The sequence below is a fragment of the Talpa occidentalis genome, unplaced genomic scaffold, assembly GCF_014898055.3.
Source record: "Talpa occidentalis isolate TD23 unplaced genomic scaffold, MPIMG_talOcc4v2.1 talOcc4.4, whole genome shotgun sequence".
Lineage (NCBI taxonomy): Eukaryota > Metazoa > Chordata > Mammalia > Eulipotyphla > Talpidae > Talpa > Talpa occidentalis.
The window spans coordinates 33601386-33629100 of NW_023604295.1; the positions used below are offsets into that span (position 1 = coordinate 33601386).

Genomic DNA, 27715 nt, shown 5'->3' on the forward strand with positions numbered 1-27715 from the left:
GCCTTCAGTAGCTCCTGAATGATGGGAGTGTGTTTGATCGGCCTCCCCTCCGTGGTGAGGAATCCACGTTCTGCATAGATTGCACCGTGTATGTGAGCAGTGGCAAAAGCATAACGACTGTCCATGTAGACTGTTAGCCGCTTTCCTCGGGCTAGTTGGAGGGCCTTTGTTAAGGCAACCAGCTCCGCTTTTTGTGCAGAAGTGTCATTGGGTAGTCTGTGAGCCCAAATAACTTTGTCTTTACTGACCACTGCCGCTCCCGCCCTTTGGAGACCGTCCTGCACCAGGCTACTGCCATCCGTGAACCATACGTGGTCTGCCTCAACCAGGAGGGGTATCCGTCAAATTGCCCTTTACAGAGATGGCCTTAGCCAGGATGTCATGGCATTCGTGCTGCGTATCCTGCAAGGCAGGATCTGGCAGCAACGTGGCTGGGTTAAGGCTGGTTTTGGTTTTAAAAACCACTTGGGGGAATTGAGGAGCAGCCCCTGATAATGGGTAAGGTGTGTGTTGCTGATCCACTTACCCAGTGACTGTCTCAGGACCCCTTCAATTCCGTGGGCAGTTACCACTTCAGTCTGCTGGCTGAGAGTCAGCTTGTTGGAGTCTTTGACCAGGATAGCCACAGCTGCTATGGCTCTCAGACACAGGGCCATCCTGCTGCCACAGGGTCCAATCGCTTGGACAGGTACGCGATGGCCCACTTCCAGGGTCCCAGTGCCTGAATGAGGACTCCCTTGGCGATCCCCCTGCTTTCAGGCACGAAAAGGACAAAAGGTTTGGTGGGGTCTGGTAGGGCTAATACTGGGGCTGACAGCAAGGTGGTCCTGAGAGTCTGAAAAGCCTGGTCTTGTTTAGGGCCCCAAGGAAAAGAGTGCGTCATTTCCCTTGGTTAGATCGTACAGTGGCTGTGCCATTTCAGCGAACCCCAATTTCCAGAGTCTGCAGTAGCCCACCGACCCGAGAAACTCCCGTTCTTGTCGCCGGTTTGTTGGCCTTGGGATATTTAGGATGGTCCTGGTCATGGCTGGGGTCAACCAGCGATGTCCCTCCTTAAGGCGGTAGCCCAGGTACGTGACCTCCGTAGAGCACAACTGGGCCTTTTTTACGCTGGCGTGATAGCCCAGTCAGCCTAACAGCCGCAATAGATCACTGGTGGCTGTTAAACAGGCCTCTTGGTCGGCCGCTGCCAACAGGAGGTCATCCACATATTGGAGGAGAGTAACATGAGGGTGGGAGGCCCGGAAGGGTTCCAAGTCTCTGACCAGTGCCTCATTGAATAGAGTTGGCGAATTTTTATATCCTTGTGGTAACCGAGTCCATGTTAATTGCTCCAGCCGTCCCGTATTGTCCTGCCATTCAAAGACAAAAATATCCTGGCTTTGAGGTGCCAAAGGGATGCAGAAAAGGCATCCTTAAGGTCCAGAATCGAGTACCAGGTGTGTTGTGGAGACAGGGCACTTAGCAAAGTATATGGATTGGGCACCATGGGATGAATGTCGGCCACACGGGCATTAACCTTGCGTAGATCCTGAACTGGGTGGTAGTCAGAAGAATGAGGCTTTTTGACTGGTAGTAACAGGGTGTTCCAAGCAGAGTGGCACAGGTGGAGGATTTTTAAGTCCTTTAGCCGCACTATGTGTGGGGCAATGCCTTGTCTGGCTGCTAACGGCATAGGGTACTGACGAATGCAAACTGGGTCAGCCCCTGGTTTTAGTTCCACAAAAACAGCAGCCTGGTGGGCGGCAAAGCCAGGCCCCCGGCCCCCCCCACCCCCCCCCCCGCCCCGGTTCGGCCCACGCCTCGGGAAATTGTTGCAACCAGTCAATCATCATACGGTTGTCCCCCTGTGGTTTTGAATACAACCAGTATTCGTCAACCAGTGCCATCGTAAGGACATGGACAGGTGGGTCTTGTTGGAGCCCAGAGTCGAGCGGGAGTCCCGCTTGAGAGCTGACCCGTACTCCTCGTGGCCCAAAAATAAAGAGGCTCCTACCTTGGTCAGGAGGTCTCGACCCAGCAGCGGGGTAGGACAGTCCGGAATTACCATGAAGGAGTGGCTGACCGTTCCTTGGGCCCTATTGACTCAGGGATCTGTTGTCCATCCATATTCTCGAATTCCAGTTGTCCCGGGACCCAGGTGGTGCGGTTTTGTTTTTCTCCTTGCTCCTGTACGAGAACTGAATACTAGGCCCCTGTGTCCACCAAGAAGTCAACTGGTTTCCCCTCCAATGTTAAAATTACCCTAGGTTCGGGAAGAGGAGCCGAGCCCTGACCTCCCTAGTCACTGTCCTCCGTGTTGACCTGGAGAACCTTTCCTGGTTTGCGTAGAGGCTCAGGCTCAGGCTTGTCAGGGCAGTCTCTGGCCCAATGTCTGCGTTTCTTGCATCGGGCACACTGGTCTCTCTCCAGTTTGGGCCTGGGTTTCCTTCCTTGTGATTTGTCGCCTCGGCCCATTGCTTTGAGCAGAATATGGATCATTTGGCGGCTCTGCCTCTTTTGTTCTGCTGCTCGCTGGCTACAGTCTTCTTTTCTAATTTTGTCTTCCCTTACTCTTTGCTCTACCCTAAGCCTTTCCTGTTTTTCCTCCTCCGTTTCCCTATTATGATACACCTTTTCAGCTATCCTGAGGCGTTCTTGTACTGGCCTCTCCCCCAGTCTTTCAAGTTTCTGAAGCTTTTTCTTTATGTCTGGGGCTGCCCGATTGACAAAAGCTAGTGTGACCGCTGCCTGGCTATCGGGAGCCTTGGGGTCAAGGGAACTAGATTGTCTGAAAGCGTCCATGACGCGTTCTAGAAAGGCAGCCGGACTTTCCGTCGGCCCCTGTCTTATATCATGGATCCTAGCCGGATTTGTCGGCTTTCTAGCCGCCACTCGGAGCCCAGCCATCAGAGTCTGGCGGTACACCCGGAGACGCTCCTTGCCTTCAAGGGTATTGTAATCCCAATCAGGGCGGTGCAAGGGGAACCCCAGGTCTATGGCAGTCGGATCCTGGGTAGGGCGGCCGTCCACACCCGGGACCTGTTTTCGTGCCTCTCCCCAGATCCTGTCCCTTTCTTCTGTCGTAAACAGGATCTGCATGAGTTGGAGACAGTCGTCCCAGGTGGGTTGGTGAGTGAATAAAATAGACTCGAAAAGATTAATAAGACCTCTAGGATTTTCTGAGAACGGGGGTTTTTGATGCTTCCAATTATATAGGTCGGAGGTAGAAAAGGGCAAATACTGCATGGTTTGTTGGCCTTTTTCGCCTGCCAGCCCTATGGCCCTTATAGGGGCTAGAATAGCCGAATTTTCCACCCTCCCCTTCCCCGGTGTTCGTGCACTCGGGCCTGGTGATGAGATCGGGCTGGAGGTGGAGCAGCCGCCGCATGTGTCCCCTCTGCCTCGGCCCATCGGCTGCTACATCAGCGTATGCAGGTGGCAAGGTCGTCGCCCAAGGCCTGGAGGAGAGAAGGAAGAGCCCAGAAGGACAGGCGTTCTCCGGTCGCGGCGGGGAGTTTGGGTGACATAGATGTGAGTCACCCGTCCATTAGAGGAAATAATGCGACGAGGACAAAAGGGCCGAAACGAGTCAGGTGGAAAAACAGTAAGGTCCTCCCAAAGGAGGAGGTAAGAGACCTGTTCAGGATGCAAGGTTGTGACAACCTTTTTTACTTAAATCATCAAGTTTTTTTAAGATTTATTTATTTATGTATACAAGAGCTGGGGTACAGGCCAGAGATGCAGAAGGTGGTAAGAGATTCACCAGAGACAAAGCGGGGAACAGAACAGGCAGACTGAAATACACTGCTGAGGGGAGCAGCAGGCGAGACAGGAGAGGTCTGCTCGCCATGTGGGTTTCTCTCTGGCCGGCTGTGGATCAAACTCATGCTGCAGAGGTTGAGGATTGCTTCATAGTGCGGTGCTTACCCCTTGTGCCATCAGGGAGGCCCAAGTTTTTTTTGTTTTGTTTTTTTAATCACGCTTAATTTTTATCATTTGCGGTAACAATGACAAGCCGATGTTGGTCAGAACCATATTGGCAGGGCATCTTTGTCCTTTTAATAACACATAAGAACTCAAATTCTTTTTTTTTTTAAAGATTTATTTATTTATTTTTATACAAGAACCAGGGTACAGGCCAGATGCGCGGGAGGGTGAGAGGATTCACCAGAGACAGAGCGGAGAACAGAACAGGCAGACTGACGAAATACACTGCTGAGGGGAGCAGCAGGCAAGATAGGAGAGGTCTGCCATGCCATGTGGGACCCTTGCTGGCCGGCCAGGATCTAACCGGCGCTTCAGAGGCTGCAGACAGACAGCTTCACAGCGGGGTGCTAAACCACCTGCGCCACCAGGGGAGGCCCAAGAACTCAAAATCTTAAATTTGGCTGAAAATATCTTTTAAAACCTGGGGATCACAACAGGTGGAAATAATTGCAAGGAGTACTTAGGTGGAAGAATTTAGGAACTGTTGACTAGGACCAAATTAAGGGGAATTTCTGTTATTTCACTGTGCAAGTGAAATATTGGTATGTGGAGAGAACTGTGTGCATGATGAAAAGTCTACATAGCTGAGAATTCTGAATGTTCTTAGACTACTAGAAAAATAGGTATTCAGATGGTGGTTTGTAGTGTCGACCTCTTGGGGCAAGTCTAACTCACTTTACCTCCTTGGCTCAGAAGTGACAATGTTCTTTTTGCTTTCATTTCACTGCAGGTAGTCAGAAGGTCCCACCTAGATGCAGGGTGTGTGATTGTGCATTTGCACTTAGGGGAGAACATAATCCATGATTGGGCTGTCACTTTCAGCAACAGCATTATGTGGCAGAGAAAAGACATTTTTGAAGGGCAACCAGTCATTCCTGCCATGAGAAACAGGAAGAGGAGTCATTGCAGGATTCAGTGGTAGTAGCTCAGATTGCCCAAATAGAGAGTTTGTGATCTTAGAGAGGAGGGAGGTGATGATGGTAGAGGTTTCTGGAGGCTAGGGCACCTGGCCTGATTCCGGGGGGTGTATGGTTAGCTGAGGGGCAATAGGGTATTAAGGTCTCTAGTCTAGGGGCAGAAAGTTTGGATCCTAAGGTCCAGATGAAGATGAGGTTTGCACACTTAGAGGTCTGGGGTAGGAGTTAAAGGCTGTCACCAGAAGGTCCAATGGAGGAGCTGTCAAATATCCTTGAGCTAGCCAAGAGAAGGCTCTCCTGGGCCCTCTGAAAGACTGAGTAGAGGTACATATGAGGGGCAACATGGCCAGTGGATAAGTCATAGTAAATAATCAGGCTCACTCCCCAATGTGACCATTTTCAGTGCTATCTTGAACGAATGGCTTAAATGCCCTGAGCATCAGTTTCTTTGCTTATGAAAGATTGCAAGTATCCACCTCACAGGGTGATGATAAGGATTGAATCTGGTAACACAAAATGCTACCACCAGTCAGAGCTCAGTAAATGGACTCATGGGCCTTCTCACCTGTATTGTTACAATAGCCTCTTGGAAAATCTTCCTTTAAAAAAAAAAAGTCTTCCTAAACTGGTCCCTACCACAGTTGATTGTTGGTACAGCAGCCAGAATGTACCCTTTCAAACCTAAGTCAGGGAGAATTTGAGTGAAAACTAGTATCTTTATACTGGTCTCCGGCCCATGTGATCTGGCTTCTAACATGTTGCTGACCTCATCTCATGCTACCCTCCTCCTCACCCACTCTGCTCCAGGACCCGAGGGGTCCTTGAAGAAGGCCAGACATGTCCCTTCTTAGGCATTTTGCTCTTCCCTCCACCTGGAATCCTCTTTGCTCAAATGCCTCTTCTCAGTGAGACTTTCTCTGACCACTCAATTTAAAATTGATTTCCAACCACGCTCCACCTCACCCTTCTATCCTTATCCATCTTCCTGGTTTGGAATTTCTGCATACCAGTACCTCCCTTGCAAAGCACAGCATGCATATTTTACTATTTACTTACCCCCTCACTGGAAGGCAAGTTCTGGGAGATTAGGGATATCTGGCTGATTTCTGCACTACCTTATCTCCAGTTTGGCTCACAGCAGACAGTCTGCATTGGCTGAATAAATTAACCTATTATGAGTGCTGGTGTTTGTTGTTCTTATAGATTTCAGTGCCACTGTGAAGTGGAGAAGCTGAGATCTCCCTCTTCATTTCTGTCTCCCCAAATTCCCATAAACAACTAAGTGGAGCTCTTCTTAGCTGTTCCCTGACCCCTTCCCCCTCAGTATTTGGAGAACCATTGAACTTGAAACCACTGAATCTCAACAAGTTGTGAAATCTAACACTCAGTACACCGAAAACACAGAGCAAAGAGGAGTAAGTTTAAACACATGGAGGAAGTCATCAGCCAGATTCAGAACGTGGCACATTCCATAGGACAAATGGCTTAGTTTCTTCAACAAATATGTCTTGAAAAAGAAAAAAAATAAGAGTGTGGGGAATGGTTTTAAATTAAGAGAGTTAAGAGTAGCATATCATCCAAACAAAATATGCCAATGTTGTTTGGATCCCCCATTCAAGGAATTCAGTATAACAGACTGTTTTAAAAGACTTGGTAAAAATTTGAAGGTGGATTTTATATATATTACATATCACAATATATATTCTTTTCTAGAATCTGGTGTGTTTTTGTGGATGCGTGGGGTGTATGTGTGTGTGTTTGTGGTGTATTCCAGAAAATTAAGCTTTACAGAAAGTGATTTGAGGGTCTATACTCTCAGTCTAGTACATTGCTAGTACATGTTAGGTAAGTAAGTTAATTCTTTACATAAATGGATATCTTGGGCCATTAGAACTTAATTTTCTCATGGAACCTTAGCTGAGAAGAGTTGAAATGGGAGGAATTGATATGTAGTCTGGCATTTGCTTTAAACTACTCCAGGGGACAGGGACAGATAAACAAGATTGGCAAAACGTTGATAATCTTTGGAGCTGGGTTAGGAAAACATAGAGATTCATTATATTACACCCTATACTTTTTTTTTTTTTTTTTTTCATTTCTTAGGCTCTTTATTTGTATAGATTCAGTTTTCTTTTTTTTTTTTTTTATAAATTTTATTGTTATATTCCCCATACAATTGCAGCCCCCCATTCTGACCCCAATCCCTCCCCTCCCGCCCCCGCCCGCCTAAAAGTGTCTCTGGTTCATAGTTTTTTGTTGATTTTGATTTTCACTTTCTTATAGTTATTCATTTTCCTGGTCCCTTATTTAAGTTTTCTAGATTCCTGCTATGAGTGAGACCATCCGGTATTTTTCTTTTTCTTTTTGGCTTATTTCGCTGAGCATGATCCCTTCCAGCGCCATCCATGTTGCTGCAAATTGCATGTGTTTATCTTTTTTGAATGCTGAGTAATATTCCATGGTATATATGTACCACATCTTCTTGATCCAGTCATCTATTTTTGGGCATTTGGGTTGTTTCCAAAGCTTAGCTATTGTAAACAGTGCTGCTATAAACATAGGGGTGCAGGTGTTCTTTGGAATTGATGTTTCTGTGTCCTTTGGGTAAATACCTAGGAGTGGAATTGCTGGATCATATGGAAGCTCTATGTTTAGTAGGTCCAGAAATCTCCACACAGCTCTCCACAGTTACACCCTATACTTTTTGTCTGCATAAAAACTTGCATACCACTAACTTAATTCTTTCTTGAAGATTAAAAGGAGGTGAAACTTCCTCTTCCTGAGGAGGAAGGAGGCCTATTTTCTTTTCTCTGTGCTTTTGTCAGGTGTTGGAGCAAAGAGGGTTTGGTCTACTGTGTGGGAGGGGCGCAGTGATTGGTTCAGCCCTCTTTATAGGCCCTTTTAGTTTCTTCCCCTTCAGCTTACTCCTACCTGGTGGAGTGGAGTGCAGAGTGGTCTTTGATGTGGTAAGATGAGGGAGATTCTTGCTGGGGTTGGGGCTGGGGCTGGGGCTGGGATTGGGCTGGTGCTGGGGATTTTACTGCTTATGTAAGGAGTGGGTGGGCACATGTCAAATAGGAAGGCAAGTATTTCCACAAATATGTGTCCTTTGAAGGCACAAGGTTGAATGAAGATAGTAACAAATGACCCATGATTTCCCTTTGCCAGAGCTCCGTTAACCACGAGTTCTGGGCTCTCCTTACTGGTTCAGAGTGGCTAGCTCTAGCTAGGAATCAAGAAGCAGCTACCAATCTGGAGTGGGGACTCAATACCCCCCATGAAGTTTTGTTTCCCACACTTTAGAAAAACTCCAGGAAAAGTACTCAGGCATTTCTGAGGACTTCTTAATCTTCTCCATCAGTCCCTACCTGGCTGGAAGAGATCTAACCTCTGTTAAGAGACCCTTTTAATAACCTGGGTTGGAAAGTTAGTGCTGGGAGAATAAGAGTCCCTCTATCATCAGGGCTTGATCTGAGCAGGATTTCCCCCTCCCCACCACTAGCCTGGCAGCTGGACTTGTTCTCAGGTAAACATATGCCACTGCAGCTCCTGGGGCTCTTGATAAATCTCTCATGGCATCTTTCCATTGGCTTCTCAAATTCACCAATTACAAGTAGGTTTCCTGTTCCTTATCACATTTCTGACTTTTGCTGCCCATGTGAGTAAAACAGAAATGTTTTGACAAAACTATTAACATTTTGACCTGTGTTGGCTGCCCTCGATGGAGCTCAGTGGCTAGGAAGTAGGATATTGGAGTCAACAGCAGGATGTACTGGCTCCTGAGCGGCCTCCGTGACCCAGTGATAGCAGCACCCACCCAGGTGCTTTTGTTATTGCAGGACTTAAATGAGATTTACCACATTTTAAAGGCTTTACTGTGTGTAAAGCATGTAGCTCTTGGTAAAAGCTCAATAATTATGAGCTTAAACAAACTGATAAAGTCTATTATTAAATTGTTACCATCACCTAGCAGAGGCAAATTTTAAAGTATTGTTATCCACACTTTACAGATGAAAACACAATGCTTACACAAGTAGATGAATTAGGCTAACTTGTAACTAGTTAAAAGCCAGAATTTTAATCTGGGCCTTTGAGATAACAGAGACAGAGACAGAATTCTATCTCCAAGGGCAGGTCTTCTCATGCTATTGGTGGTGAAGAACTTTTTTTTTTCCCCCAACCTATCATACATCAATAGTTTTAAAAATACAATCAAAAGGATTATTAGAATAATGAAGTATAAAAGGATATTTACAGTACCAACCTTATTTTTAAAGTTATTAGATTCAACAGATATAAAATTGCTCTTTTCCATCATTTTGAAAGTTAGTTACACTGAATAGCTGAACTTTTCTTCTGCTAATCCTTGATAAGACTTTCTCAGATTATCTGCAGATTTCATTATGGCTGGTACTGTCCTAAGCTACTTGTTTCTCAGAGTCTGTTGAATAATAGATGGATCACATGCATCAGAATTTCCTGGGGTACTTGCTAATGCAGATTTCTGAGCCTCATCCTAAATTATTTGGATGGAATGATTGAGACAAAATTCAGAAATCTGTATTTTAGGAAGTAATTTTAATAATTCTGATATTCTCTAAGTCTAAGAATCATTGTTTCTGCAATGCTTTCATACTGGTACAAATAATAGATAGTAGGGCAAAGAGTGGAGTGATTTAATGTTTTATTCTATACTTCCCATCCCTAGCCTACTGTTTTTTATATATTTTTTTTAATTATTAAGGACTTCCTTTCCTTAGAAATTCACTGAGGGACCCTACATTCTGACTCATTTTAATGCATTTCTACAAACATGTGTTGGTGTAAACTACACACTGGGAGTAGGAGTACAGATCACAGATACTTGCAACGAGTGGAGAGTGAGTGGCAAGAGAGAACAAAGTTCAGACCTGGGGCCACTTGAGTGTGTAGATGTGGGCATCACAGAGAATGCTGAGATGGAGTGACTAGTAAGATAGAAAAAAAAACAGGAGAGTGTAGACTTGGAAAACATCCAAGGAAACCAGGAGGAAGAAGTGACCAGTGATGTGAAATGCTGCCCATGGGATGAGTAAGGTGAAGACGGATTAGCAACATGGAGTCATGGAATGTTCAGTGGCAGACAAGACCTATTTCATGGATGTGGGGGAGGCCTGACTGTAGTGGAGTCAAGTGAATGGCAGGAACGGAAATTGGAAACAGTGATTATTCTGTCAGGGAGTTTTACTGTGAAGAAAAGAAAAAGGGTAGGAGGTGGAAGGTGAAATGAGAGTAAGAGGTTTTGTTGGTAGGATAGGGAAATTTATGTAGAACTCTTGAAAGACTGAATATGTGATATCCGTACAGTCATGTATCTTTTATAGTTTATTCCTTCAGTAAAACAGACACAATTGTCTACTGTAACTTCTCTCTTCAAGCTCTTTTCAATTCTCCCAACTCCCAAACCATGTTGTCCAAGAGTCTGCAGATCACTCTTGTTCCTTATGAAGCTTAATTTGAATACATTTGAAAAAATGATAATGAATTTTTTTATTTGCTCTTATGTGTTTGAGGTATTGTAAAGTAGATTTCATTTCTAATAACTTCACGTGCATAACACTTTTGTTCTACACAACTACATACTTAACCACAATATAATAATGCTACTAATATATATAAAACAATTAATAGTGATTTCTTAATATCATTATAATATGTTATAATTATATTAAGTCTATGTTCAGATTTCTCCGTTCGTCCCTAAAGACTCAAGGGAGGTCTACAAATTGCATATCGTTCTTACGTCTTTTTAAGCCATTTGTTTTTCAGGCCCATCGACTTGTTGCTGAAAGCAGTTCTTTTGTCCAGTAGAAAGTGTTGCTTTTTGAATTTGTCTGATAATTATAGTGTCATTTAACTTGTTCTTTTTTCTCCTGAATTTTCTAAGAACTGGAATTACATGTGAAGGCTTGATCATATACAAGTTAAATATATTGGGCAAGATATTCTACAGGTAGTGCTGTGTCCTTCAGATTTCCTTATGTCGAAGGCACATGCTACTTATTTTTTTTAAAGATTTATTTATTGATGAATACAAGAACTGGGGTACAGGCCAGAGGTGTGAGGGGTGACAGGATTCACCAGAGACAGAGTGGGGAACAGAATAGGCGGATTGACTGAAATACACTGCTGAGGGGAGCAGCGGGCTAGACAGGCGAGGTCTGCTGCGCCATGTGGGTCATCTCCCTGGCCTGGGATGGAGCCCAGTGCTGCAGTGGCTGTGGATAGCTTCATAGTGCTGAGACTTAACCCCTTGAGCCATCAGGGAGGCCCCACATACTGTCCATTTAAGTATCACATTATGGGCCTCCCCTGGTGGTGCAGCGGTTGAGCGCTGGGCTGCGAAGCTGCCCGCAGCCTCTGCAGCGCCGGTTCGATCCCTGGCCACCAGCGAGGGTCCCACATGGCGTGACAGAACTCTCCTGTCGTGCCCGCTGCTCCCCTCAGCAGTGTATTTCGTCACTCTGCCTATTCTGTTCTCCGCTCTGGCTCTGGTGAATTCTCTTACCCTCCCGCACTTCTGACTGTACCCAGTGCTTGTATAAATAAATAAATAAATCTTTTAAAAAAAAATCACATTATTAGTGATCCTAAGACTGATCAGGATCTGGTAGAGTCTGCCTAAATAATGAGAGGTTCTTTTTAAGGTAGGAATAACAATAGATGTCTGTATCCTGATGGGAATGATTTCTGATTTTCATGCAGAAGGACATTTTTGTAAAAGAACATCCTTAAGTTAACAAAGGCATATAGGATATAGAGGACAGGTGTTGGATGCAGCCAATTCTTCTAAAGTAATAAGAGGTCATAGGGGCATGAATGCAGGTGATGTGGGTGACTGTGGTACAAATGTCTGCATGTAGAAGTTATATTCTAGTAGCTTCCTTTCTTCTCATGAGGTGGGAGTGAAGATGTTGGGAAATTTGAGGGAGGGGACTACAAATACTTTCTTGGAGAGTGGCGGATGAATACACTGGACAAGTAGTGTGAGGACCATTTAGGAGTTGCTTGTAGTTAATGATTATAAAGCTGAAGTGAAATCAGTGCCATTGTATGATTTTATTTTTCCTAGTCATTTAGCTGCATGCTTGTAGGTGTGGAATAGAAGAGTAAGTTGAATTCCAACTGTGTATGACAAGAGAGGTCAGTTCGTTTGACTATGGTATTTAAGCTGAGTAGGAAGGTAAGTGAGGACAGGAGGAAAATGAGAGATAGAAGGTAGTGGGATCAAACCCAGGTTGTTGGAGATCTTGGAGTCAGATATTCATTGGGTGAAGCTGCAAAGGTAGGAGTGGTGATTAGACTGGGGTGCCTGAAATCAGGATAATTGAGGTAGGGGGCTTCCTTGGTGGCGCAGGTGGTTGAGCGCCACGCTGTGAAGCTATCCACAGCCTCTGCAGTGCGGGTTCGATCCCTGCCGGCCGGCGAGAATCCCACATGGTGCAGCAGACCTCTTCTGTCTCCCCGCTGCTCCCCTCAGCAGTGTATTTCGTCAGTGTGCCTGTTCTGTTCCCAGCTCTGGTGAATCCTCTCACCCTCCTGCACATCTAGCCTGTACCCTGGTTCTTATATAAATAAATAAATCTTTAAAAAAAAAGATAATTGAGGGGGTACATTTTTTGGGAAATGACAAGATCATTTCTATCATGTTGGGTGAGTGGCTGGCTTAACCATTAGTAGAGTAGAGGAGGTTAAAGAACTGAGAGGCCAGGGGACTTGAATGATTCTGTAGGTAGAAGATGTTATTATGCCCAACAGTTAAGACAGATGTAGTGTCGCAGAGAACGAAAATATTCAAATAATGAACAGGAATCTCATGGGTGGAGAAACTGAGTTCACACATATGTATTTCTTAGTGCTGAGTGTAGAGTCATGTGTTAGTGGCTCTCATTCTGAGTCTATGTGGCTGCAGAAAATAGAACTTGAAAACCACAGCACTTATTAATTTCTCTTCATTCTCAGACCTACCCTAGAGGCAGAGCTGCTCACACACTAATGTGCAACCTGGGGAGGCAGTGAAGTCCCTCAGTGTATCCAACAGACAAACTTCTTCAGTGACAGTGCTATAAAGGGGATCTAGTCTTTGAAGGAGATGGGTGGATGGGGAGTAGGTGGGTTGAAGTAATTCTAACCATTCAAGGATGAGGAGAGCAGGTTGGGGTGATGTCAGAGCAAGCTTCCTACTTTCCCTCAATAACTTCTGAGCACTTTCCAATTGTGGTTCAGAGCTTGGTTAGGTGTGGAGATCAGAGGTCAATTTTAAAGGGTCTTTCAGTCTAATGGGGACAAACCTGTAAACATAGAAGTCATGTAATTTGATGAGAACCAGAAAAGGCATAGTGGGTCATGTCACTTTTGGTGGAGTCAAGAAAACTTCAAAGTCCAGGGGCACCACTTTTAAGTGAGTATTGGAGTCCGAGGTGGTATGACCCCATGTGACAGGGTAGATGGGGCATTGCATGCATTTATCTGCAGAGCTATAAAAAAATAAAAGTTCTTAGGACCTTTGGAGCACTAGAGATGAGTGATTCTGGGAAAATTATTTTCCCTCACCTCCCAATTGGTAAAATGGGGATAGTAATGGTACCACACAATAGGGATGATGAGCACAACATGAGGTGATGCTTCTAATATTGTCACAGGCACTGTCGCAGCCTCTGGGTGGCTTATCTTATAGATTGTTTAAATTTCAAGTGTCTGAAGTCACCTTTGTTATTACTGCTCCCATTTTACAGATGAATAAGCTGAATCTTAGGGAGTTAAGTCACTTGACCACGGCCATGTAACTGGTGACAGGTAGAGTTTGAACTCTCGCCCAAGTTAACCTAATTCCAGAGCTCATACTCATAACCTACAAGTTAAAGTTAGTGTTTAGCACATTGCTAGTACTAAATAAATAGTAGCCATCATTGTCATGAATTCTAAATGTTCTCACCAGAGTTGAGAATTCTGTTATCACTTTGGATTGAAGATTATTTCAGTGACTGCTTTTGGAAGTCCCTTAGGACCTAAAATAGATATATTTTTTTTAAGATTTATTTATTCATGCATACAAGAACTGGGGTACATGCCAGAGGTGTGGGGGATGAGAGGATTCACCAGGTGGACTGACCGAAATATATTGCTAAGGGGAGCAGCTGGTGAGTCATGAGGGGTCTGCCGCACCATGTGCGTATCTCGTCGGCAGGGATCCAACTGCACTGCAGAGGCTGCAGACAGCTTCACAGTGCTGTGCTCAACCACCTGCGCCACCAGGGGAGGCCCCTAAAATAGATTTTGATTTTAAAAAATATCCTGGTTGGGAAATGATTTTAATCTTAGTGTGCAAATTGTCCTAGCAGATATAGCTTAATACAGTGACTTGCAATAAAATTTCAATTAACAAATAAGCGATTGATTATGACTAGTTGTGAAAGAAATCTAAAAGGGATAACCGATATATAGATACTAGTTTATACAATGTGTATTAGCCAGCAGTTCTTCCCTCAAAATACACCAATTTCATTACAATCCAGTTATCACTTTTAGAATTACTGTCTGTTAATTGTACTTTCTACTTTATGATTTTTCTGTTCATGTCAACAGTCCATTTATTTGGGATATTTTGACTGGGTTAACCCTTTGTAACTTGACTCTTGTTTTCATTTCTAGTACATTTCTAGTATTTTCCTATGTAGCAGTTGAAATTTTCTTGCAAGTGACTGTTTCAAGCTTTAGCTTTGCAATATTTTTACATACTGCAAGAAAGAAAAGCAGACAAATATAGAATTCTATTTTTAGGTTTTTAAAAATTCTATCTTTATTATTTTTTTCCAAAGCTGAGGGTATTGCATGCACATTTTAGAAATTTGGGAATATACAAAAATTATAAAAAATAAAAACGGTCCCTTTTCAACCATTCAGGATGTATATATGAGTGTAATAAGTATTGATTTTAGTCTTTTCTCTTTCTCACATATACATTTTTTAAATACAGTTTTTTAATTTGGATAATATGTACATTTTTTTCAGTTATCATGCTGATAGGTCATTAAATATTCTTTGATAAGAAATAAGATTTACAGATCTGTCTAGAGTTTATTTTGGGGTGAACCTAATTCTCTCTTTCCCAAATTGCTATGAATGTGTCCCCATCCAGTGACTCAATAAACCTTTCTTCTTGGATTGATTAACGGTGCCAGCTCTGTCATTCTAGCTTGTTCTTACCAAGGATAGCCTATTCCAGGCTCTGTGCTGTACACAGATCCAGAACACTGCTTCTGTGCCAGCCTCTTCTCTCCCTCTTGTTTGATGAGTCCCTTGGAGCCTCCTAGCTTGAGCCATAGTCGAGACCAGTGCCAAAACTGGAGCCTAGTAGAAGTGCCTATCGTTAATTGTTAACCCTGCCACTACTGGAAAACAGCTCTTACCTCTTCTGTTTCCACCCACTGTCTTTACAGATGTTATTTGATCATGCTGAGACAAATGAGCCTTGGCCTCCATATCCAATAAAGCAAACATCACTCACATGGAGACTAGTGCTGGTTCCTGAGGACCTGGAGGGTCTGCAGCCCCAGGGATATTAGTCAGAAGCAGGTAAGGAACACCTGAAGACTGGGCTAGGAGGCAGCAAAGGGGCATGTTCCTGAATGGAAAAAAAAAAAGGCATGATAATTTGTGCAAGTGCAAGGAAACACTGGGTCTCAATGTCTCATTCTCCCTTTGCTATTTTCTTCTGGTATTATTTTTTGCCCTGATTCAACGATGAGGATGGAGGGCGGATAAGTGATTTGCTTATTTCTGTAAATTATATATGTAAGATTGGAATTTAATCTGTAGCTCCATCTACCTTTTGTGAGCACCTACTATGTGCCAAGCATTTGGCGGTAGGCACATGGTAAAAAGGAGTAGACCAGGCGCAGGAGACTTACTTAGGCTGGAATTTTCTTTCTGTTGGTTTACTGTGGAGTTGCTCTCTATAAGCATGAGTTGTTAGTAGAAGCCTCGTGGGGTTGTAAGGATTCGTGGCTACAGTTCACTGATCAGTGCATACTGAGCTCCAGCCACTGTGCTGGGTGGGCACTGGGGTTTCAGAATGATACCAAAAACGGTTTCCCTGGAGTGGGAAAAGCAAATATCACTAAACACTAGATGTGAGTAGCAGGGAGCAAGAACAGCACAGAAATCAGGGTGAACTCCACAAGAGGTCAGAAGTAGGAAGGTAATGCTGTCTTGTTAGCTACAAATGGACAAGAGAAGAGATGGCCACAGTGGAGATGCCTGGAAGCTTAAAAGTCAGTTTGGGTGTGATTGAAAAATTCAAAACCTGGTCTATTTTCCCAATGAATTTCTGAAGAAAAATTTGTCTTAAATGCTCCTTTCCCCTCTTTTGTAATTCTTTTTCAGCTGCTATGTGATTAGTTGTATATGGTGTCAGAGGAAACCAAGTACCTTAGTGTTCTGATGATGCAGCAAGTCTCCTCACTGATCTTTGTGTTCTTCTGCCTCTGTGTACATTTCATCATATCCCAAACTTTGGCAGGCCAAGGCAGCAGCCCATCCTCCCCAGAGCCACTGGTTCCTGAGCCTGGGGTGGTGGGAAGCTCTGCTTTGACTGGACTGTCAGTGGACTCCGAGAGCAGTCTGGACGTTATTTAAGTGAGTGTCCTTGATGAAGTACTGAAGCTAGGATGAGCCACAGCCAGTGCTTTGCTCTGCCATCATTCACTGTCCCACGTCGCTGCCACATGCTGAGGGGCTGCTCTCTGTTCAGGAAACCTCCTGTGCCTTTTCATGTACAAGTTCCATGTACTAGCCTGTTTCCACCATCCTCATTTTTTCCTCCAGCACTTCACAAATGAGAAAAGACACTATGGTACTGTGGTTTATAACAAATACATATATTTCTCATATATATTTGGTCTTCACCCACAGTTCCTGTCTCTCAGCTCCCCAACACTTGAAATTACCTGAGTGTCCAGAGTGATAAAGGTATCATTTTGTGAGTGGGGGGACTTTTGGGAGCATCTAAATTTGGGGGTTGGGTGCCAGGGAAACCAACTTTTTGATTAGAGGGTTGGCAATTCCAGATCTACCTCCCACTCCCCAGACTTCCAGGGTGGGGAGAGGAAATGGGATTAAGTGGTCAGTGATTTAACACACATGCCTATGTGATGAAGTCCTTGTAAAAGCCCAAGAGAAGGGATTCAGAAAACTTTCAGGTTGGTGAATGTGTGAATATTTGGGGGGAATGGTGTACCTGCCAAGGGAGGGCATGGGAGCTCTGTGCCCTTTCTCCATACCTTGCCCTGTGCACCTCTTCATCTGTTCCTGAGTTACATCCTTTGTAGTACATCAGTGATATAGTAAGTAAACATGTCTCCTGGATTCTGTAAGTTATTTTAGCAAATTAGACAAATCTGCAGAGGGAGTTGTGGGAATCTCTGACTTAAGCCAGCTGAACAGAAGTGCAGGTGACAACCTGGATTTGAGACTGGCACCTAAAATGGAGGGTGATCTTAGGAGTCTTCACCCTGAACCTGTGGAATCTAATGCCATTTCAGGGTAGGGAGTGTTAGAATTGAGTTGAATTCTTAGGAAACTGCTGGGGCCCCCAAATTGCTTATCTTTGGGGGAAACCTATACACACACACATGTTCCAGTGGATGGAAGGACCCATTTAAACACTGATGCAGAAAGTCTAAGTGAAACGGGTGCAGAAAGTCTAAGTGATTTTCCCAATGTCACTGAGAATGGGAATGAGAACTCAGGTTTCATGGATACCCAGCCCAGTACTCCTAGAGCCTCATCCTAATATCCTTAGTGGCCTTCATGGGGAGGGATTGTAGTTCTCCACAACCTTGGAGGTGGTTGTATAAACTCATTACAGTAAAAAAAAAAAAAAAAAACAAAACTAGTTATTTAGAAAAGAATTTGATGTTTTTCAGAAGATAGAGATACTGTTTGAGTTCAAAGTCCTTCTATCTTCCATTCAGTTACACAATAAATTCTGTGAAAACAAAGTAGGTCTTTACCCAGAAATGAAGGAGACTATTCAGGTCCTGTTTGCTTAGTGAGATCCATGCTGCAGAAATCTCAGTTCTGTGCATAGTGTAGTGAAAAGGACATATATTATGGAATCCAGGGCACTTGGATTTGAACTTCAGCACTACCACGTACTCAGCTGGTAATCCTAATTGTGTCTCTGCAACTATCAGAGTCTGATGTTGCTGATCTATAAAAATGGAGCATAGAACACCTTCTGACTTGTGAGGGTCAGTGCTTCTGCACAGTGCAGGAGATGCCCTTGCATTAGATGCAGGTTCACCATGCTTGCTGGTGTGGTACATCGCAGTGTCTCCGGTTACAGTTAAATGACAAGAATCAACATCTTATCTACTTAATGAGTCTTCATTTCCTTAACTAGTCACATGTCTGCTACCTTATCAGGATGTCCATACCTTTATCATGAAGTGAGTCAGCTTCCTTGATAAAACTTGATAAAAGTCTTGCAAGAGCACCCCCAAATTCTGAATGCTACTTCTTGGACCAGGAGTCCAAGGTCACAGCCTTATATACATCATGAATCGATGGTACTATCTATGGCAAGTGATCTCTTTCTGGCAGTTTTGAAAGGATGCTGGACCACTTAGGATTTTAGGGAGCTTGGGTTCTGGTGGTGCAGCTGCCCAGCCTGCTCTTTTTTCTTCTAGTTTCAAACATGCATTTAATAGATTGTGTGGCGCTGGGAACCTACTGAGGTATAAGATGTGGCTTCTGACTTAAGAGACCCAGAATGCAGTCAGGAAACCATAGAAGATAATGTAAACCTGAACATCAAGGTGGAAATTGGAATGGTAGGGGAATACATGGCTCAGAGAGGAAGACAGCAATGTCTGAGGACTGCTCTTGCCATTCAAAGCCTGAACTCAACAGTGAATTTATTTGAGTTGCTGAGGATTTTAGAACTTCTGGGTAGTAGGTCCAGGTTGGAATTCAAGTTCGGTCATTCTCTATCACTTAGCCTACATCTTGCCCTTTGCCATTTGTATTTTTAGCTTTTCTTTACCTAATTTTTTGCCTTGTCTAACTTCCTTTAGGCTGGTTTTCCCGCCCAGAACAGAGTTGCTTCCTTGAATGCATCTTCATTATGATTCACACCAACGTGAAGAAAAAGTTCAGCTGCTGTGTGCTGGCCTTTCTCTTGTTTGCTGTTATCTGTGTGTGGAAGGAAAAGAAGAAAGGAAGTTACTATGATTCCTTTAAGTTACAAACCAAGGAATTTCAGGTATTGAAGAGTCTGGAGAAACAGGACATGGGATCTGGTCCCCAGTCTGCCTCTTCAGGCATCACCCAGGACCCTGGCAGGAACAGTCAGACCCACCACAGTTCCGGGGGCCCAGTCAAGGCCAAGCCTGCGGGCTCTTACCAGGTGTGGAACAAGGACAGCTCTTCTAAAAACGTTATCCCTAGGCTGCAGAAGATCTGGAAGAATTATCTGAAAATGAACAAGTACAAAGTGTCCTACCAGGGGCCAGGGCCGGGTGTCAAGTTCAGTGCAGAGGCCCTGAGGTGCCACCTCCGGGACCAAGTGAACGTATCCATGGTTGAGGCCACAGATTTTCCCTTCAATACCTCTGAATGGGAGGATTACCTGCCCAAGGAGAACATTAGGACCAAGGCTGGGCCTTGGGGCAGGTGTGCTGTCGTCTCATCAGCAGGATCTATGAAGTCCTCCCAACTGGGCCAAGAAATAGGTGGGTTCTGGAGTTGTTAACTGAGCAGCTAGAACACTTTTGGAGTAGCTGGGCATATGGAAAGGATTGGAGACAAGATCCCAAGTTTGACAGCAAGGACTAGTAGAGTGGGTCCACATCGGTCTTTTTCAACTGTCTTTTATGATTCAAAGGGTACGTGGGAGCAGCTGAAAGGATAGGGATCCAGGTTCCCAACATCTTCATCAGTTAGAATTGATTCATTTTTACCTTTTGTTTTTTTAAAGATCTATTTATTCATGCATTAAGAACTGGGGTACAGGACAGAAGTGTGGGGGGTGAGAGGATTCACCAGAGACAGAGTGAGGAGCAGAACAGGTGGATTAAATACACTGCTGAGGGGAGCAGTGGGCGAGACAGGAGAGGTCTGCTGTGCCATGTGGGTCACCTCTCTGGCTGGGGATCGAACTCGTGCTGCAGTGGCTGCAGATAGCATCACAGTGCTGAAGCTTAACCCCTTATGCCATGAGGGAGGCCCCATTTTTGCATTTTTCAAATGGAAGTCAGTTGCTCTACCAAAAAGCAAACACTACATTGACATTTAAAAATCATTGGAGCACAAATCTCTTAATATACCTAAATTATAAGCCAAGGAATTCCGAGTTGAAGAGTTTGGACATACTGGCCATGGGGTCTGGTTCCCAGTCTGCACTTCAGGCAGCACCGAGGACCCTGGCAGATTAATTGAGGACTAATTTTGTCTTTTGACTTCGACTACGTGGGTAATCCTCAGTTTTTCTCTTCGAAAAGAATTAAGTAGAACAGGAATTCTTAATTTGGGGACCAACTTCAGGTGGTTTATAAATCCCTAAAATTTCATGCAAATGTATTTTTTGCATTAGATGTGCATAATGTGTGTGCATGTGTGCAAGTTAGTCTGTTCACTTTTCAACAGAAGTGTCCACAGTCAATCAATTCAAAAGGAGGCAATTGAAAGAAGGGTTAAAAGTCACTGGTCAGAATATATTATTTGTTTTTCTTGAAATCCTTTGCAGGTAATAAGAGAGATTGTCTATCCATATTTATAAGTATGTATACAACACAGAGACACAGATTTGCTTATAGCTCCTTACTTCCCTTATTTTGAGAGAATGTGTTTTCCATATTGTGCAGTGGGTCAGGCTAAAGCAAGCAAGCATAGGAAGCCTTGTCAGTCTCTGGAAGGTACAAGCAGGTGAGGTCATATGTCTACTTTTTTATTTCCTTCATATGACTGCCAGGAAAAATGGTCTGAAACTAAGCTCTCAGGCTCTCAAAAGAAAAAAAAAAAAATAGACCCACATTGGAGTCTCTAGAACAGAAAGAAGTGGTGAGATCACATTTTGTGCCTCCCTAAATAGGCAGCACTTACTAATAAAAGCTGCCAAGTGACCCGCCCCACCCAACTTTTACTTTTGCCTTTTGGTTTCTTTTGGACTTCATTTTCCAGAAACTAATTGTGGTTGGCTTTTGTTCATCCATGGTGGGACTAGATTTCTTTCTTTCTCCCCATTTTGGCTCCCTAATGGTGATGTTTCTAATATCCTACCTGTCAGCTCGTTCCTTTCATGTCAAGTTATCATTGTGTGTCTGACTGGAATTCTGTCAATTTTGAGGTAGATCCCATACCTTTATGAACAGGAGCTACAACTTTTATTTTTAGATACTCCATGAAAGTTTTGAGTGATTTATTTACTTATTTATTTTTGAGGGTCTGGGAATCTGTATTGTATTTCATTTTTTAATATTTAATTTGAGGGCTTGTTTTTTTTGCTCTTTCATATGTGTACATGCTCCGCTTACCCTCCACCAAGCCACCCATGTCAATGCTCCATCAGTGTTGAGTGACTTAAATAAACATTAAGTAAAATAATCTTTGTCTAGAGATAGCAGCTATCACTTCAAATATGTATTTCCATGGGAGGACTTTGATCTTGAGATAGAACAAAAATTGCATGTTCAGCTTCAAATGGTCTGCTCCTTATCGGGTATTTCCTCTGGGTGTTTAGTCTAACAATTACTTTAAGGCATTCATTCTTTTTTTTAAATTCATTCATGAACTCTTCAAAAATACAAACAAGGTACTTACAATACACAGAGGAAAGGGGAAAGGCTACGATTGAAGATCTGTGATTTTCAGGCAGCATGCCAGGCTCACAGCTTTCCCACTACACCTGGGATTTGACCAGTCTCTTCCCAACTATGCAACGTGGCAGTTGGCTTCAAATTGTTCGTTCTCACAAATAGTGCTGCTAACAAGGTTTATGTGCAGATCACTTGACTATTACTGCCTGTCAACAGGAAATATCCTCAGAAGAGAGACTAGAAGACTGAAGTGGGCTACACATTTATGATTCTTCTTTTGTCCACTGTGCAGTTGTTGCCCAGAGAGGCTGTCATAACGTACTGTCTCTCTGGCAGTGCCACAAACCAGTCAATGGTGGGCTCAGCTGTTTTCAATTATTTTTGATACCTAACATGTAAAGTGTCTTAGATGTGTTAGAATTCTCATTTTAAACACTGGCATGTATTTTAAAACTTATGACCAGTAGGAATAATGCTTATTGGTCACCTGCTATCTGCCTAACATGCTTTTCTTTCAGTCCTTGCGGGAATCCTATGAGGTAGGTGCCATTGTTCATTTTATTTAGGAGCTAATTGTTGCAGCTCAAAGAGATGACACAACTGGTTAATAGACTGGGATTTTTATTGATAGAATTTTCCCCACACTTGACCCCTCTGCTTTTGTATCTGTTAGTGGTTATAGCTCTATAATAAACTTGATATAATGATTCTTTGTCAGATTAAAAGAAAGTCCCTTGATATTCCTGCCAACTTTCATTCCTTCAGGAAAGGAGAAGAGTATGCTGAGTTGAGGCCAAGGCAAGAAGCAAAGTCTGCATGGGCGAAAGTGCAGGGTACATTGGGTATTACACATAACCCTGTTTGGCTGGCATGTGGGGTCCATTGGGGAGAGGGCTGGAAATGAGGCCAGAAAGGTAGCAAGGGATCAGCTCTTAGAGGATGCTGATAGTCATATTAAGAACTTTCTGTTTCATTCTTTAAGACATGGAGAGCCCTAGGAGGTTTTTGAGCAAGCGAGCAATGTTAGAAACAATTTCTCATTTCTTTCTGAATCCCCGTATTCAGGGGATTACTATATAATTTCTCTTTTATTAGTGACTATTGTCACATCCAGGTGAGACATGCCAGGCCTGTCTGAGCAGTGGCAGTGGAGAGAAAAGATCTGATTTGAGAGGCATCATGAGGTAAAGACAGAACTTGCTATGTAACTAGAAATGACACTGAGTGAGAAGCAGGAGCCAGAGTTTCTATCCTGTATCACAGAGGAGCAAGTTTCTGGCAAGAAAAGTTACCATTTTGGATGTGCTGAGTCTGAACCATTTGTGGATTTTCCTGGGTGGATTTTTTTTTTTTTTAAAGAATTATTTATTTATTTGTTTATTTATACAAGCACTGGGTTCAGTCAGAAGACGGGAGGGTAAGAGAATTCACCAGAGCCAGAGCGGGGAGCAGAGCAGGCAGAAGGACCGATGTACACTGTTGAGGGGAGCAGCGGGCGGCAGGAGAGGTCTGCATGCCATGCGGGACCCTCCTCCAGTGGCCGGGGAGCAGCTGGGGATTGAACCGGGGATCAAACTGGTGCTGCAGAGGCTGCAGGCAGCTTCGCAACCCAGCGCTCAACTGCTGTGCCACTGGGGAGGCCCCTGGGTGGATTTTTATGTGGTTGGGTAGTTGATTCTGGGAACAGGTCAGGGTAGGAGATCAAATTTAGAAGTCGTTTATATCATGTTGATTGTTGTAGTCAGAGAAAGTGACCAATGTGGAAATTTAGGGGAAAAATTGTGTGGAAGGACAGGGAAAAGATTAGGGACAAACAAACAAAACAAAATTCAGAAAGGGCGTGAGAGGACTGGAGGAGGATCAAGAGTGTACTGTGTGCCAAAAGGTAGAGGGGGTGGGAAGACAAGGTCTTGAGTGTGGACTGAAAAGACTGAATTGGATTAGGCAGTGCAGAGATTGTGATTATTTCTATCAGGAGCTGGGAAGTTTTTTCTAGAAAGGGACAAATAGTATTTTCCATTTTGAAGTCATACAGCATTTGTCCAAGTACTCAACACTCCTGTCACAATGCAAAAGCTACTATAGACAATAAGAAATAAATGGGCCTGGCTGTGTTCTACTAATACTTTATTTACAGAAACAGGGGATAGGCAAGGTTTGAGCACTGTAGTTTGCCAGCCATGATCCATGGTATATCTAGTTTCTCTAACCAGAATCAAAATGTAGTTTTCCAAAAATGGATAGATTATTCATTAATCTAATTACAGACTATAAAAACTGGCCCAAATGTCATAAATTGTTTTCATTTACATTATTTACAGCTACTTAGAATTACTATACCTGGAGGCAGGGGATTCTGATGTACTTGTGAATTTACTAATGAGCTGGTTCTGTTGAATTTTCTGGGCATGTAATTATATTATTTCTATACAGTGATTTATTTATCTCTTCCTTTTCTCATTTGCATCCTTTTCTGTGCTTTAATTCTCCATAAAGAGAAGAGGCTGTTTTCTGTAGCCTCCTCTGCAGAGGAAGGTTCTGGTTTGCTGGAATCCTAGTAGCTGTGGATTTCTCCTGGTGATTTCCGGGAGGCTTATTTGAACTTTGAAACTTTTTCTGCTTTTCATAGCAAGGACAGTTTGGCAAACAAGGATTCTATCCCCACCCCCTGCTTTTTTTTTTTTTTTAAGATTTATTTATTTATGCATACAAGAACTGGGGTACAGGCGAGAGGTGTGGAGGGTGAAAGGATTCACCAGAGACAAAGTGAGGAGCAGAACAGGTGTATTAACTTAAATACACTGCTGAGGGGAGCAGCGGGCAAGACTGGAGAGGTCTCCTGCATCATGTGGGTCACCTGCCTGGCTGGGGATCGAACTCATACAGTAGCTCGTGCTGGTAGCTTCACAGTGCTGACGCTTAACCCCTTGTACCACCAGAGAGGCCCTCTGTTCCCCTTTTTATGAGCCCAATTTAGTGGTATTATTAAAAAAAATTCTTTTTTTCTTTAAAATAAAATCCAAACTTTATACCTGGCCTCCATAGTCTGTCTGATCTGCCAGCTTTTATTTCCTTGACTCATTTGCCTCCAACCCTCCTTCTTGGGGGTCTTGACACTGCTGCATCCTCTGACTGGAATGCTTTTCTCTGGACCCTTGCCATGCCTGACCATCCTTGGGGTCTCAGTTCACAGACATTCCTTGAATCACTAATCTACCTGAAGGAGATTCCCTCAGGGTCTCCGTTAGCTCAGTCTATTTGTGTCATAGTATTAATCACAAACCATAATTATCTTGAGTGTAGGTTATCGTGCTGATTTTTTAATCTCCCTGCGGTAGATTGTGAGATATCTGAGATCAAGGACCCTGTCTCTCTGGCTCACAACCACTGTCTCTAGCACCTACAATGCTGCCTGGCACGGAGTAGGTGCTTAATGAGTTTAGTTGAATTCTCTTTCTTATGGTCAACACCAAAGACCTAGCTTAAGCCTTCTGTGCTGGATGTTCTCTCTTTGCCCTTTCAAATACACTGTCCCATGTTTTCTATCTGATTCTGTACCCTGGGAATCAAAATTAGGAGTGTGTCAACTGGGCTTCATTGCTCTTATTTGGCAGTGGACAATAGACACCATGGTATGAGACTGAGCGTGAGGTCAGAGTTTCCATCTACCTAGAAACCGCCCTTGCAGAGTAACCATGACTGCCTTTCTCCCTTGGCTGAAAGTCTCAGCCCCTTTCAAGCAGCCCTCTCAGACTCTCCTCTTTTCCTTCAGGCCTAGAAGTCAGGGAAAGAGAAGAGAGAGATATTTTCTGGCTGCCTGGATTCTCCTAAAGCAGAGTTCCCTGAAAGTGGCCTTCAGCTCAGAGTCTCCGAGCTCCGCTTGCCACATTAGGTGGGGGGTAGTGATAGCTAGGGAGCCACTCTGGGCTGTGGCCCATCCTTATCAATTTCCTTAAGCTCTACCCATGGTTTTGTCCATGATTCTTTTTTTCAATTCTTGGCCTCGTGTCCTAAATGGGGTGGTCTTGACAGTCACAGTGAATCTGTCCTATTTGCTGAGTACTGTGAGCTTGTTGGGGTGCTGCGAGGTACTTGGCACTTAAGGGTTAGAGCTTATATTAGTGCTTTCATTTTTCTGACAGGGATAGAAATATAACCTAATGGAACTATCAAGACAATGTTTGGTTTTGCTTCTTTGGTAAGCGGAAGAGTGATTCCACTATAAAGAACACACTGCCCCTGTCTCCTTTTTGCTGGTGTCTGGGCACACTGGTGTCTCCAGGTGCAATTTCAGGAATGCCTTTGAGGTGGTTGTGCAGACAGGTGGTCATCTCTGCCCATTAATTTTACCTTATTGCACCATAAAACCTGATAATTTCCCCTTGTACCATGATGGGGAAAAGACTGGGGAGATTATTCTCTTGCCTTCCCTTCCCCATCCTCCCTCCCTGCAGACCTCCCCTTGTGCTGCATATTACTGGTGTCTATCATCTCTTCTCTGTTTCCTTGTGGCTTATAGATGGTCATGATGCTGTCCTGAGATTTAATGGGGCACCCACAGCCAGCTTTCAACAAGATGTCGGCACGAAAACCACCATCCGCCTGATGAACTCGCAGGTAAAATCCTCCTCTGTACAGATTTGGAGGCAGAGAAGGCAGAGTACGGGCTTTAAAGTAGAATGTATCTACTAGAAGCACATCAAAGTCGCCTGCTTAATTCAGCCCCTTAACCTCCCCGAGTACTGAATTCCTCATTGCAGCAGGAAAATACAGTGACTACCTGAGCCAACCTGGTGGTAAGTTCACAACAAAGCCCCTGTGGACTAGTCTGCCATGAATGGAGGTGTCCGGTGCTCAGAGGAGGAGAGTCCTGCAGTCCCTGCAATTGCCAGGTCCTGTCTGGGGTGTTGGATGAGGGACAGCAGAACTGAGACTTTCCAGAGCAAGCATGCTGTTGTGAAGAGTCAGTGGGCGGGCGTGTAAGCTGTGAGTGTTACACAGGTGTGGTAAAACGAGCACCCCATGATCAGATGTAAGGCCGCAGCAGAATTCAGGTATAACCTCATCAATTCCCCTAGATAATTAGCTTCCTGAAGTATTTCCAGGTAGCACATGGGAACTTGAAAAATACTCTTGCCACAAGTTTCTGCTAATAGGTTTAATTAGTGGAAAGAGCTGGATCACACATATATCAAAAATAGCATGAGAGCTGTCATGCCATTCACCTCACTTTTAACACCCTGCAATCAGTTGTTTCCTCAGTAAACCTGAGCCTTGGGTGTTCAAATGTCAATGTTGAGCCTCTGCACACATCCCAGGACTTCTGGGCATGAAGTGAATCCTGGCAGAGGTGTCAGTGTCCTTCTAATGCTGTCCTGGCAGAATACACATTTCTCCGCCCTCTGCCAGCTCCCCACTCTCTGTTTCTCTCTCTCTTCACTGCCTGGCTTTCAGGAGCTCACCAGCGGGACAGAAGCCACTAGCTGCATGACCTACTTTCCACTGGAGGCCTACAGCCATAGGAAACTTTTTAAAAATGGGAATGAAGAACTTGGTTGCCAGACAACTCTGTTGTCTCTTGAATACTGTTAGTAGTAATGGTATTGTCACTATTACCCTCCAGTAGCCTCGATGTGCTCCCCATGCATAATTATCATTCAACAATACGTTTTGGGTTTTTACATTGCTTCTATTAAAAATTACTACAGGCAAGGTTAAAAGAAATTGATTAGTCAGCAAGGAAATCTCTGAAGCGAGTGCTAGACTTTGAAAGATGGGCGGGATTTGGAGAATTAATGGTAGGGAGGTGTCCCAAAAAGTGGGATTGGCAGGACAGTTACGTATACAAAATGAGGGAGGCATTCAAACAAGCCTGGCTGGGGGTGGAGTGGAATTCATGATGCCTGTGAGAGGGAGACGAGGCTGGGCCTGTGGCTGCTCAGACTTTGGCAAGTCTAGATCAGGCAGAGGGAT

At 44.0% G+C, this 27715-nt stretch overlaps 1 protein-coding gene across 5 annotated transcripts in view; it reads left to right on the top strand.

The window, feature by feature from the left end:
• ST6GAL1 (ST6 beta-galactoside alpha-2,6-sialyltransferase 1) overlaps positions 1-27715 on the top strand; it is a 115937-nt gene that overhangs the window by 69758 nt on the left and 18464 nt on the right. For all 5 annotated transcript variants that reach the window (XM_054700428.1, XM_037525262.2, XM_054700429.1 and 2 more), the window contains 3 exons: positions 15365-15500; positions 19004-19660; positions 26262-26359. In XM_054700428.1, coding sequence (XP_054556403.1) covers positions 19054-19660; positions 26262-26359 — 705 coding nt within the window. In that variant the 5' untranslated portion in view covers positions 15365-15500; positions 19004-19053. The remainder of the gene's footprint in view (positions 1-15364; positions 15501-19003; positions 19661-26261; positions 26360-27715) is intronic.